At 47.5% G+C, this 13,225-nt stretch overlaps 1 protein-coding gene across 2 annotated transcripts in view; it reads right to left on the reverse strand.

The window, feature by feature from the left end:
• The window catches only part of ADAMTS17 (ADAM metallopeptidase with thrombospondin type 1 motif 17), a 156,729-nt gene that overhangs the window by 56,810 nt on the left and 86,694 nt on the right, over positions 1–13,225 (reverse strand). For both annotated transcript variants that reach the window (XM_071568731.1, XM_071568730.1), the window contains exons 11-14: positions 8,821–8,922; positions 7,459–7,604; positions 3,603–3,769; positions 1,801–1,928 (exon numbers count right to left, since the gene is read on the reverse strand). In XM_071568731.1, coding sequence (XP_071424832.1) covers positions 1,801–1,928; positions 3,603–3,769; positions 7,459–7,604; positions 8,821–8,922 — 543 coding nt within the window. The remainder of the gene's footprint in view (positions 1–1,800; positions 1,929–3,602; positions 3,770–7,458; positions 7,605–8,820; positions 8,923–13,225) is intronic.

A 13,225-nucleotide genomic window follows, 5' to 3' on the forward strand; every position in this document is an offset into this window, starting at 1 on the left:
GCCTAGTTGATTTAGGAACCCTTATGTTAAATTTAGGGCTGACTTTGCTGTCTGGTGCTTCTCTGCATGATGTCCAAAGCAATAACCAGGTTTACTCACTCCAGCTGCCTTCAGGTGTAGGGGATAAACACAGGGATGCTGCTGCTGCCTTGGAGGATTTTGTTTCAGGGATAGCAAAAGCTTCATTCCCACTGTGTTAACTGGAGCTCAGCTCGTGGCTTTAAAAAGAAACTGCAATAACTTCACAAATTACAACTGAAGGAAAACTCTCCTCCCTTAGAGCCCAAACACAGTTGGGGTACTTTGAGGCTTCAAAGAATCTGTTCCTGCTTTCCTTCTCAAAACCCTCCTCTCTTTGCAGCAATTCTTCTCTCTGCCATGTTCATCTACATTCATTCATCACCCAGCAATGATGCATGAGCTCCATTTAGGAGCATCTAATGAAGGGAAAAGATCTATTACATTTCCTACACCAACTGTTCACAGGCAATGCTTCCTGCTAATTTGTCTGTCACACTGTCAGTGCTGCCTGTGAGAGTCTTTAGCTAAAGGGATTACATGAGAAAATAAACAACCCTCTGATTTCAGCACTTATTCTCTTCCCCAGGCCCCCTGCAACGCTTGTTGCCAGGCTTTGTCTGTGCTGGGTAAAGCAATGAGCAGCAGAGTAATTAAATGAGTATGGCCATTAAATTGGTTTAACAGGCAGCTGGTTAGACAAGCCTTTGTGGCAACTGGGGTGCACAGGCACATATGGCACATCTCAGCACTGCATGGAAGGCAGAGGGTTATAAATGAGTTCCCAAGGCTTTCAAACTGATTCTTGTGCATTTTCCCTCAGCCAGATGCAAGGGGACTGCATGTTCTGCAGCTGCACCTCACTGCACAGCTGAAGGGATTGCCCCAGCTCAGGGTGTGATTTGCCTTTGATGAGGAACCTCCAGCACTCTGTGCTCACAAGGGAATTCCCGTGGAAGGAGCTGCTACTGCTCCTCCCTGGGAGCAAACTCACACTGCCACACTCTCTGATTCCCCAGCTGTGGCTGAGCTGAGCTTCTGGAGCAGGACAACTGGCTGGCCCAGAGGAATGGTCACTGGCACACAGCTGGAGGTGCACAGCTGGCCTGACTGCCAGAGAATAGTTATTAATGGAGTTTATTCAGGTTTTCTCAGATACAGCTGAAAACAGGGAAAAATTAAGTACCTTGGGATGCACCACGAACCTGGCTCTGTATATTATAAAGAACCAAACCTGTACTGGCTCCCCAGACTCTTGATGTTCAAATTCTTCATGGAACTAAGTTAGAAAGTCTGGATTAAAAATGCCTCTTCAGCAGCATTTGACAGGAAACAGTGGGAAGTGTCTCCTGCAGCAGTGTAAAACTCAGTCCAAAGGTTTTCCACTTTTCTCTTTGCACTGCTGTTAGTAAAGCTGTTTTATGCCCCCAAAGCCCCTCTTACACCCAGGTCAATATTGTGTTCATGCATTCCCCTGCCTGGAAGGCTCAGAGCAACAAACACTGGCAGTTCTTAGTCTCTGCTCACAGAAATCAGCAATAATGCCCCATTTGGTGTGCCCTGTACAAAGAGGAACTCCCACCACAGCACACAGATCTAGATAAGGAGAAACTGAGAGGCAGAACAACCCAGCACTGACAGGGCTGCAGCAGCTGTGGAGCACTTGAGATGGCTCTTCCCAAACAGGGCTGTCCTCTCCCCTCAGGGACAGCCTCCCAGCCCCCACAGGTGCTGCCCCACTGTCCCCAACCCCAGAAACACAACAAGAGAAGGTTACTCCACCTGGCACTTGCCATGGACACAGAGGTCGGTCTCGTAAGGCCCACAGGGAGTTCCATCCAGCACTCTGTCTGTCACCAGCACAGGAGAATCCTTCCCCAGTGGAGAGCAGAACAGCTCACATGGCTTATCTGGGAAAAGCAACACAACAACTGCCTTTAGGAACTGCACAAACATGTGTTTGAGGCAATGGTGATGTATGAATGGCTTTGGGCTTCTCACCTTCAAAGGAACAGGAGCCTTTCAGTTGAGTTTCCCCACTTTAAAATATCAATATTCAAAGGGTTACACTGATGAGTTGGGCTTTCAAGACACAGAAACCCCTTTAGTCAGTACACTTTCAACAGTCTGAGCAGAATGATCCAGTGACTGTGTGTCTCAGAGAAAATTCAGGCTACAGCCAGTGATTTTAGAAGAACAAGTTCTCCAGTCCATTTCTGATGCTGACAGACTGACTTCTTGCATCAGTGTGCCAGTGAGAACACTCACATACCTACATTTAAAGCCTTCTTGCATTCATATTACCTACTATTTCCTTAAATTGGTATTTGTGGCCCTTCAAACATTTCTGGTTGCTAGAACAGCTAGAGATGGAACCCCCAAATTGATTCCAAATACACCAGCAGAGAAAAGTTGCAATTTTCATCCATGCTAATGACTATCATTATGTATTTAGAGATCATTTTGGAAAAGCTACTATTATGTTTAGCTAGAAGAGGAGTTAAGCAAAGAAGCCTTTTCAAACATTTGCATTATTAACTGGTAGCATTCAGCAGGGTCAGGGTTTGCTCCCTGCCTTTACCATATGTTTAAGTAACAGATCTTTAGACAATATAATGTTTCTCCTTTGGAGCTGAGTTTGCTACTCATGGACTTCATCCAAGGAAGAACCTACAGACCTTAATCAACTCATAGTTCCTGATTGGAAATAGAGAAAGGAATAAAACAGCTCACTCCTGGAAAAAAACTAGGAGAGTTTTCTGTGACTGAAATGAGTCAGGGAAGTAGCTCTGTCTTGTGTATTCATCCAGCAAAACTATTTGGGAAGGGCGGCAGAGGGGAACAACAAGCCCAACCAGCCTGTCCCCTGGGGCAGCTGAAGGAATTGCGCTTTTGGAGGGTCTGCTGTGGGAACTGAAGTGCTGCTGTCCCAGCATCAGACTCATCTGTCAGTGCTGGCATAGGAAAGGCTTCTCCAGTGTCTGGTGTTCTGGTGTCAGTTCCAGCACCACCCTCCCCTGTGCAGGATGTCTTTGGGATGACCAATGAAACCAGCCTGGTCTGCTTGTCAGCAGAGTGCAGGCAAAGAGGTTTATTCCCGCAGAAAGGACATTACTTCACATCCCACACACATCTGGTTGAAGAGATGAACAGCAAGATCCAGCAAAGGAAGCATTAAAGGAGTGTAGGCAGGATAGGCAATGATGCTGAAATGCCCAAAATTGACACACATAAAAGATGTGCCATCTTTTGTCAGTTCCAAACCAACCTGAACTTTCTAATGTTTAAATTCCCAAACACCTGCCTGCCCAGACTGGGAATCAAGATAAGGCACTTCTCTCCCAGCACTACAAAAAGAGGAGCAAAGAACTGACAGCTCTGTATGTTCTGTTAAGGAGGCTGAAAGAACAGCAGGGCAGCACCAAGAACAACTAACTGCAATTAGTCTTTCAGCTGTAGCAAAGGAGAACATTTTACAGCCTTCTCACCAACAAGGGGGAGTCCTGCAGATGAAACCAGGATGGGCTGAGAAGCTGCGGGGAAAGAACAGCAGAGAACTACAGAGGAGGATGGAAAACACTCACCATCAACGATGACAGCTGTCAGGAGGCTTTTCTTCTTGCTGGAGTATCTGTCGTGGGCCTGGCACTGCTGGTCCCTGAAGCTTGGCACACCCTTGGGGCAGGGCAGGTTCTCACACACCGTGTGCTCCACGCTGGCTCCGCGGCAGTTCCTCCCGCCCGGCCCCGGCCTGGCCCGGGGAACACAGTCCAGTCAGCCCCACACGCCCAGGGCAGGGGCACCCACACACAGGGCCTCACCCTTCTGCCCCCACCACTGGTTCATCCCCCTGTCTCAGTGCTGGAGACACAGCACAGCCTGCTCAGCACATGTCCTCTCAGGTTCTGGCTGCACAGTTGGAGTTCAGATGGCACAGAGGGAGCCACAACCTGCACTGCAAATGGTACCCAGAAACCAATCTGTGCAGCACATCAGTCATCCCCACCCATCCAAACCATGCCAGTTCTTGTTTAAACATGCAGGAAAGGCTACTGACCCAACATGGGGATTGAGCACCTGCAAAACCTATTTGTTCTTCCCCAGAGAAGAGGGAAAACTCAAACTCTCCACAAAAGACTGTATTTTCTTTGCAAAATAAAACAATACACAAGTAAAAAAGCCTCTCAAGTAAGCAAAAGACTTGGCCATCCTAAGAGATAATTCCTTTAGCTACTTGCTGATACTCTCCTGAATTTGTCACATACCTATCTCTCCCCAGCTGGAATCAGCAAGAATAGATAAGGTCATGTTCTTCCTTTTCTTTAACAGATGGCTATAGAGAGCAATTCCAGTCAAATTCCAGTTTCTAGCACTATGGCAGTTCATTCCAAAAGCTTCAAACCCACCCTGGCACATGCCTGGAACAGTGACTGTGTGAGATCTCCTGGTGGACACCTTCCCAGCCATCCTTCACTATATTTATGCCATGAGAACCCACCCACCAACTGAAGAAATCAAAGCCCATTTACACTGCTGGGACCCTTTTCCATGACAAGAGGGGACTGAAGGGTGGAGATCTAGTCTGGATATTCTGTTTAGGCCAGTGGTTCCCTCCTCAATCCCCCTGTACAACACCAGGACAAGGCAGCCCAACCCCAAAGGCTGCACGTGCACACTGGCTCATGACACAGTCCTTACATGTGGAGGCAATGCATGGAAGGGCTCAAAGAAATTACAGAGAGGAAAAACCAAATCAAACAGTGAAGCAACTGGTTTAAAAACACTGACAGTCCCACAGGCTCAAGAGTCAGCTGGCAGGAGCAGAGATTCCTGTTAAAAAAAAATATCCCAAGACCAAATATATATAAAATAAAAGATAAATCCCTTAGCCAATATTTTTGGACAGTGAATAAACCAGCTGCAGGAGTGGGCTGATGCCAGGAATCTGAAGGAAAAGAAGATCACGTGTGTATCCCCAGCCAAGAATGTATATGAGCAAGAGAGTTTTCAAATCAGTGTGCAGGGCTGGAGGAGCATTTCCTGTAAGCTAAGGAGTGATGATGAATGGGCTTGGGTTTGGTCAGCATTGCAGCTGACAGCACAGGAACCAGTTCAGACCCTTGTTCAGGAAAATCAGCTGGTAGAAATCAAACCTGGACACTACAGACAAGCAACTGCAGCTCAGTGTTATATAAGGAGAGGAATAAACAAAAATATCCCTTTTCCAGGTCAACAGCAGCCAGTGTGAGCTTATCCATCATCCAGGCATGCCTTCAAAGGGACTGTGCTGCTAGCCAGAATTTCAGCCCCAGTTTAAAAAGAAAAGCTTCCTGTGATTTTTCCGTGGAGGAAAACTTAAACTCTGCGTGAGGTGAGAGGTACAGCTCTAAGGCTGTGAGAAGTTCCAGTGCACACAAACAGGGTTAAATGGCACCACAGCAACCTGCTCAGGCCCCTCACATGACAAACAGACCTCCAGGTGGGCCTCAGCTGATCTGAGGACTGAAGGACAACACATGGGAGATAACAGCCTGAATCACAAAAAATCCAAGCCCAAGCAGAGAGCATAAGCTTATTTGTAGTCATTGTTCAGGAGCTGAGCAGCACCCACAGCACTCTGTGTGCATGAAAACTTTCCATATGCAGCACATCCTGACCTGCAGGGTATCTCAAGGGGCTTTATCCACACTGCCCTTTATCGACCATGACCATGGTCAGCCTCTCCAGTGCCTTCCAAGCCCAAGCAAAACTGATCACTCAGACACATTGGCTCAGTTTGGTCTGCAGATCCAGGTCAGCCCCTCCTCATTCACTGCAGTGCTGGAGAGGAAACACAGCACCACTTCTTTTGCCAAACTGCAAGTTTTTAATTCAATTTTATCTATGTTTGAACCATTGCAATGGGGTCAGTTACAACGGTGACCCTCCTGTTGCCTTAGGATTTTATATATTTGTAGGGATTTGTAGGATTTTGTATACTTGTAGATTCCATATAGTTATGTAGCTTCTTATACTTGCAATATTAGCTGGCAGCTTCTAAACTCTGTGACACATTCCTGGACCTCTGTGTCATGGAGAAGATAACAGCTAGAACATCTTGCCATGTACCAACACTAGGATAATAAGATACACTTCAGTCAAACCAAAAGCAACCTTAGAAGAACTCCAGAGGGAAAAGAAGAGTGAGGATGAGGAAGAAAGATGAAGGAAGGGCTCTCGGAACCCCAGACCCAATTTTGAGGGGGTGTGTCAAGGGGCAGACCCAGGGGAGGTTGGGGAGTGACACCAAGGTGGACTGAGAGCAGCCAACACTTAGATTGGATAAAACCTTTAGTTATGATAATTAAGTAGAGTCATAAATGGCGAGATTTCTGTGCTGCAGGACGCGCATGTGGATATTTCTGTAGCCCTGAAAAGCTCTTTGTGGGGGTGACAGTGAGTCTGTGGATCACAGAATCATAGAATCAGCTGGGTTGGAAGAGAACTCTGAGATCAAGTCCAACCCTTAATCCAACCCCACTTTGATCACCAGATCATGGCACTCAGTGCCACGTCCAGTCTCACCTTAAAAACCTCCAGGGTGGGAGAATCCACCATCTCCCTGGGGCAGGCAATTCCAATGCCTGACCGCTCTTTCTGTAAAGAACTTCTTCCTGATATCCAACCTAAACCTCCCCTGGCAGAGCTTAAGCCCATGCCCTCTTTTCCTACTGTTGGTTGCCTGAGAGAAGAGACCAATCCCCACCTGGCTACAACATCCTTTCAGCGAGTTGTAGAGAGTGATAAGGTCTTCCCTGAGCCTCCACTTCTCCAGGCTGAACAACCCCAGGTCCCTCAGCCTTTCCCCATAGGACTTGTGTTGTCACACTCAGGGCAGATTGTCACACTCATGGTGGCTTCTCACACTCAGGGTGGGTTGTCACACTCACGGTGGGCTGTCACATTCACGGTGGGTTGTCACACCACAGCAGGTTGTCACACTTAGGGCCGGATGTCACACTCACAGGGGTTGTCACACTTACAGGGGGTTGTCACACTCAGGGTGGGTTGCCACACTCACGGGGGGCTGTCACACTCATGGGGGGCTGTCCCACTCAGGGCAGGCTGTCACACTCAGAGCAGGCTGTCACACTCATGGGGGGCTGTCCCACTCAGGGCAGGCTGTCACACTCACGGGGGGCTATCCCACTCAGGGCAGGCTGTCCCACTCACGGGGGGCTGTCCCACTCACGGGGGGCTGTCCCACTCAGGGCATGCTGTCACACTCATGGGGGGCTGTCCCACTCAGGGCAGGCTGTCACACTCACGGGGGGCTGTCACACTCAGGGCAGGCTGTCACACTCACGGGGGGCTGTCACACTCAGGGCAGGCTGTCACACTCACGGGGGGCTGTCACACTCACAGGGGGCTGTCACACTCAGGGCAGGCTGTCACACTTACGGGGGGTTGTCGCACTTCCTCTGCCGGAAGCGCACGCCGGTGCCGCAGCTGCGGCTGCACATGCTCCACGCGCCCCACGCGCTCCAGTCGCCGTCCACGTGCTCGGGGATGGGGGTCTTGCTGACGCACTCCCCGGCGCGGCACCACTGCAAGGACACGGCGTTAGCACACCCGCACACGCTCCTGCTCAGGGGCGCTCTCAAAGCATGCCCAGGGGGGTACAACAAGGTTCAGTTTCTAGAGGTTCAAAGCTTTGGGGAGAGGGAGAAAGGGAGGAGGTGAAACATAGAAATTTAAGTGTCACTCGCGAGAAACCCCTGAAGGCACTTCTGTCGTTAAAAAAAATAATCACAGAATTGAGCCCCTTGCTTAATAAAGCAGATAATTACCTAAGTGCTAGGCCTAAAAGCCCCGCTATTCACAGAAAGAGAGTCCAAGAAATTACACCCCAAAGCAATGCCTTCATCAGCACTATTCCCAGGATGTAGAAAATAATTGAAGTATTTTGGACCTAACTTGGCTAAAGCCCCAAACCCTTTGATTCTAATGGGTTGTGTTGGCTCCTGACCAAGCAGCAAACTCGGCCTGTCCAGGATGTGGCTGCTTAGAGAGTCACCAGGGCTCCTGTAGTTAGAGAAACTCACATCTAAAAACCTTTTGTCTCAGTTTCCTTGTCATGCTTTCCAGGATCCAGCTTTTCTTTTCATTGTTTATCTTTATTTCAAAGCAAGGAAAAGGTCTCCAATCTCTGACTTCTTTTTAATTTTACCCCTTCTCACCTCCCCATACTTACAATATATAAAAAAATATTAGAAACTCAAACCAGTAAGTAAGGGAGCCACCAAACCAATCAAGTTCCAAACTATGCATGTACAGCAAATTTTACCTCAAAAATACCAGAACATCACTGAATTTGAGCTCAAATTCTACTTTTAGAAACCATGAAGTTTTCAGTAGCCTCTCTTTCATTCCCCATCTCCCCCCAAATGCCAGACTAAATGCTCTGCATGCTCCCCACCTCAAAGACAGCCCAGAACATAACCAGCTCAGCTCACACTGATGAACACCCACTGAGGGAGCACCAGAGCCCTGAGCAGAGGTGCCAGCAGTGAGTGCCCTCAGCAGCCAGTCCTGAGATTCTCCTGCACTTTGAAGAACACCCTGACCACCAGAACCTCCCTGCTGAAGCTACAGAAATACATGCAATATAAAAGCAGAAGACTTAACCCAATCCAGCTGTTAATTGAGCAGTTTCTGTAACAGAATCAGTAGAAAATAGGGGTTTATGATAAATACACAACATCTTGGAAACATTACTGCTAACTCTGGAGAACAAGAAGTGCTGCTGAGCAGTTTGATTACCTTGTCTGCGCCACACTCGGTGCCATCCAGAGGGGGGTCCAGCTTGGTTTTACAGGAGGTATCTCCTTCCACCAGGCACCAGAGCCCAGCACACATCAAATGCTGCAATCACAAAGCAAGGGGGTGCAGTTATTATTCCTGGAGATGTCAGCTATCATTATGGGATACACTTCAAAGCTCAGGCAGACTTTCTCAAGTGAATCCAGAGGCATCTCGTCGGTTTGGGAGCAATTATTTTTTAAGGGTCGACTGGCATTAAGTGGTGGGGCTGAAAACATGAAAGAGATTGATGGATGCCACTGACAGGAACAAAACCTCCCCAAACAAGAAGTGTATTATTCAAACAGATTTCTTTTCACAGGCATAAATCTGGTCCATTAAAAGAGAATCCTATATGGGAGGCCCTGTTGGGTGCTTTGGAATTGTGCCACATGCAGAGATGTCCAAGCTGTTTAATTAGTCCTGCTTTTTCAGAAAGATCCTCAAGTAAAACAGCCAGCCCTGCTGCACCTGGTGGTAGCAATAATGAGCCAGTAATGCCCCCTGGGAGAAGGGGGAATGAGAAAGAGGAAAGGACGTCATGGTGTGCTGAGCAGCAGAGGAGGAGCCACAGAGTGCTCAGGGATGGTGGTGCTGACCACAACTTTGTCATCTGCCAGAGCAACACGTTCTCAGAATGTGGGAAAGAACCAGAAAAAGGGGCCTTTACACCGTTAACATTTTCCACACCATCCACCATGCTTTGCATTCCATGCAAGTGGATGATTTCAGTGCAGTGCTACATAGCTGAGTACCAAAAAAAAAAAAGAAAAAGAAGAGTTACATTTCTTTCCACTGTTGTTCACATTTCAATGTAATGGTAAAAAGATGAGAAGCCTGACTTTAGTGCCAGCTGGTCTTGTCAAGATTTATTGCACCTCATTAAATAGTTGAGTCAACACACTTCAACCTTATGGTTCTTTCCCAGTGTAATGTAAGAGACTGTGGGGCATGTGTGTTCTGTGCACAGGCATGTTGGTGTGTCCACATAACACTGATCATGTCTGCATAAAAGAGATCTGTACAGGAGAGGGTGCAGGTGAGATGAATCCCAGTCCCAGTGATGATGCAGAATGTACTGAAATAAAATAGTTATCCCAGCAGTATCTGCATCCTGCTTTATTTCCAAATTGCTTTCTGGGAAGAGGATTTTGCACTATTTAAACCCAAAGAACATGCACAAAATCTGGAAGCAGATGGCACAATTTGGCAACATCTGTATTAACCACAACACAGAAAGGCATCCCAACCAACCAACCAACCAACCAACCAACCAACCAACCAACCAACCAACCAACAGCAAATACATCAGGGAAGTCTAAATCACTGGATTTTCCCTGAACTAATAAAGCATATGGGAAAGTATCAGTCTTTAGTAATTTTGCCTAAATGACTGTGACTAATTAGTGGTTTACCCAGAGCTGTGAAAGCACTTAGGCACCAATTAGAGCCATGAGGACATCACACACTGTTTTCCAGACAGGTACAGTGAGGCAGAAGCACTGACAAGGCAGAGATTCCAGAGCTTACTGAGAAATCCTTTGTTCCACACCATAACTCCCAGATTCCCAAACCCTGCCTTCTGCAGAGGACTAAAATCCAAAAATACATCCATTAACTGTTCATGAGTTCTACAGAAGGAACACTCATCCAGGCAATTAAGCACAGTGGGAAAGCACCATGAGCAAGACCTCCTTCCAAACTGTGGCTGGGGAATATTGACATGTAAAATGAAGGGAAGCTTTGGAGATCCAGGATGCAGAGAGCAAGTATTCCCACTTTTCCAGGCCTCAGCCCCTCTCTTACACATAACCACAAAGCTTCAGAGCAGAATGAGAGAAGAAACACTCCAGACTGATCTTCTGAATGACCCAGACAGAAATTCTGCCTGCAGAAGGAAACTTCTGCTTCTGCTTTCTCTCCCAAAGACATCCTGGCTGAAGATGTAATGGAATTCCCCACATCCCTAAAGAAGTTGTTCCAGACACACGAGCACCACTGCTGAATAGCTGTGCCTTATGCAAGGCCAGTATTTGTTCAGCTTCAGCTTCAAGTCCCTGGATCATAAATTGCATGTAAATTAGGGTTACATTCTCTTCTTTGATGGAAAACTGGAAGGAGGAAAGGGGTTGTGATGGGAACGAAGCATAAGAAGGAAGTAGCTCTTTGCACAATTCTAATCAGCAAACAGAATTCCCCCAGAGCCCACAGGAACATGGAAGGTGACACTGCCAGGTGTGAGCCAAGGGAGGGATGCAATGGACAGAGACCACCCCAAAAATGTGTCTGCACCTGCAGAGCTGGGCCCAGACTATGCAAATATTCACATACATGTGTGTATTTCTGTATATATGTATATATATATATGTATGTGTGTGTTTGTTTAATTATGTGTGCACACACAATTATAGGGGAATAAATAAAGGAATCGTCTCCCTCAGCCACACCAGCCTTTCTGAACTTTCCCATCATTGAGGTATGGAAAGCATCAGATTTTTACAGCATCCCTGTGTTTGATTCAGAATCCTAAATGCAAAGGAAACAGCTCCAGAAACAGCTCTGTGTTGTGGTGCCACACCACTACAAAGCCCCTGCATTTCACAGAGCTCAGCAGCTACCCCAGCAGATCAAACCCTCAGCTCCCTCCTGTGTGTTCCCGAGGTGTTTTATCATGTTAACAGCTCTGTTCAAAGGAGATCGTGTATCCTCCTCCTCAGCTAAACAGAAACCCAAACACAGCTCCTCATTAAACAGAGCCGAGGGGAACCAGTCGCAGTGAGAGACTTTTGAATGGTTCAACAGCCACTTGGTGGGGAATATCCAGGGGAGAAATGGCAGGGATTGGAAGGCACTTGTTGGGTGTGAGTGGCAGTTTGGAGCTCGCACTGACACAGCAGAAGCCACCAAAAGAACTGCATTGCTGCTAATTCAACATCAGCAACCAGCCTTCAGAAGGCAAAGCATCCCCTGCAGTGCTTAGAAAGTCCCAGGGAGCAGTTCCCAATGACAGGCATTTCACACTGGAAAAATATTGATTTGTTGAAAGTGTCTGTGGGGAAAGGTCATCTTTGGATCAGCTCCCAGCCTGAGATACTTCCAAGAGAGAAATAAAATTCTGAAAAAGCGAGATGGCTGGTGAGAAGCAGCACTTCAATCAAAATTCCAAATTACTTGTTGAAAAAAACCCACTTTTTTTCAAATGAATCCTTGGGGAATTTCAACAGAAAGAAAATAAAATTTAGAAATAGAAATAAAATGAAATTTTTCAAAAGGTCTCTCAAAAAGTCCTGGGAGATAGGAAAGCTTGTCTGCACAGTCATCAGAAACCAGAGCTGGGGGAGGTCAGGAACTGGAAGCTCCCAGGCTGGGCAGGAGAAGGATGCTCCAGTTACAGGGGTTACAATGGCACCTGCCTGACAAGGGGCCTCGCTGTGCCAGCTGTTTGCTCTTCCTTAAAGCACCTGCAATCTACACAGGCTCCTGGGAGATAAAGGGAGTTTTATCCTCCTGTTACAGGTGGAAAGCTGAGGCATGGGAAGGGATTGGATGTTCCTGTGCTCAGTGTCACAGCCACAGCTCCAGCCAAACCCAGGGCACACCCAGCACCAGCTCCTGGCATCCTCCAGGAACATTCCGGCTCTGGGCCTGCCCACCTTTCCCAGCTTTCCAGGATTTTCCTGAACAAGCTGTCTCCCTTCCCTGGACACACAGTGTGTGACACTCACACAGCTCTGGCAAGGCACCTATTTTGGGTTCCTCAGCTCAGTGCTGGAACTGAGGAGCAGCCACAGCCAATCCAGCCAGCTCTGCCCACAGGCACTCACAGAGTCTCCAGCCTGCCCTGCTGGGGCAGCTGCTGCATTCCCAGCACTGCTAAAATCTGCTCCTGCCCAGTGGCCTCTCCTCAAAGCCTCAGGTTGCTGACCTACAAGGGGAGTCCCAAACCTCTGCAGCAGAAAGAGAATCCAATGAATAAAGATGTCCTTCCAACCACAAACAACTCTAAAGATGCTCATTCATTCCCTACACATTCACTCCCTCACCTCTTTTCATCCAAAAACCAGAAACACTCATTGCTCCTGAGGATGGGTTTGTTCCTGCTGCCTGTTTGACACTACAAAGAGGAACCTCTGACTTCTACCAGCAGAATTAAACCACCGTGAAACCAACTTTGCTGTCAAAATAAGGGGATTACCAGTAAGGACTTAGGAAGAGTCCACAGAACAAGAGGAGCATGAGACCACAGAACACACAGACAGGTCTATAAATAGGCTGCCTTTCACTGAAGGATCAGAACCCTTTATTTTGCCAAGGTTCTGGCTCAGCACAGTGCTAACCTTGAGAGAAAATGTGCTTCTCAACAGAA

This window comes from Pithys albifrons, chromosome 13, assembly GCF_047495875.1.
Source record: "Pithys albifrons albifrons isolate INPA30051 chromosome 13, PitAlb_v1, whole genome shotgun sequence".
NCBI lineage: Eukaryota > Metazoa > Chordata > Aves > Passeriformes > Thamnophilidae > Pithys > Pithys albifrons.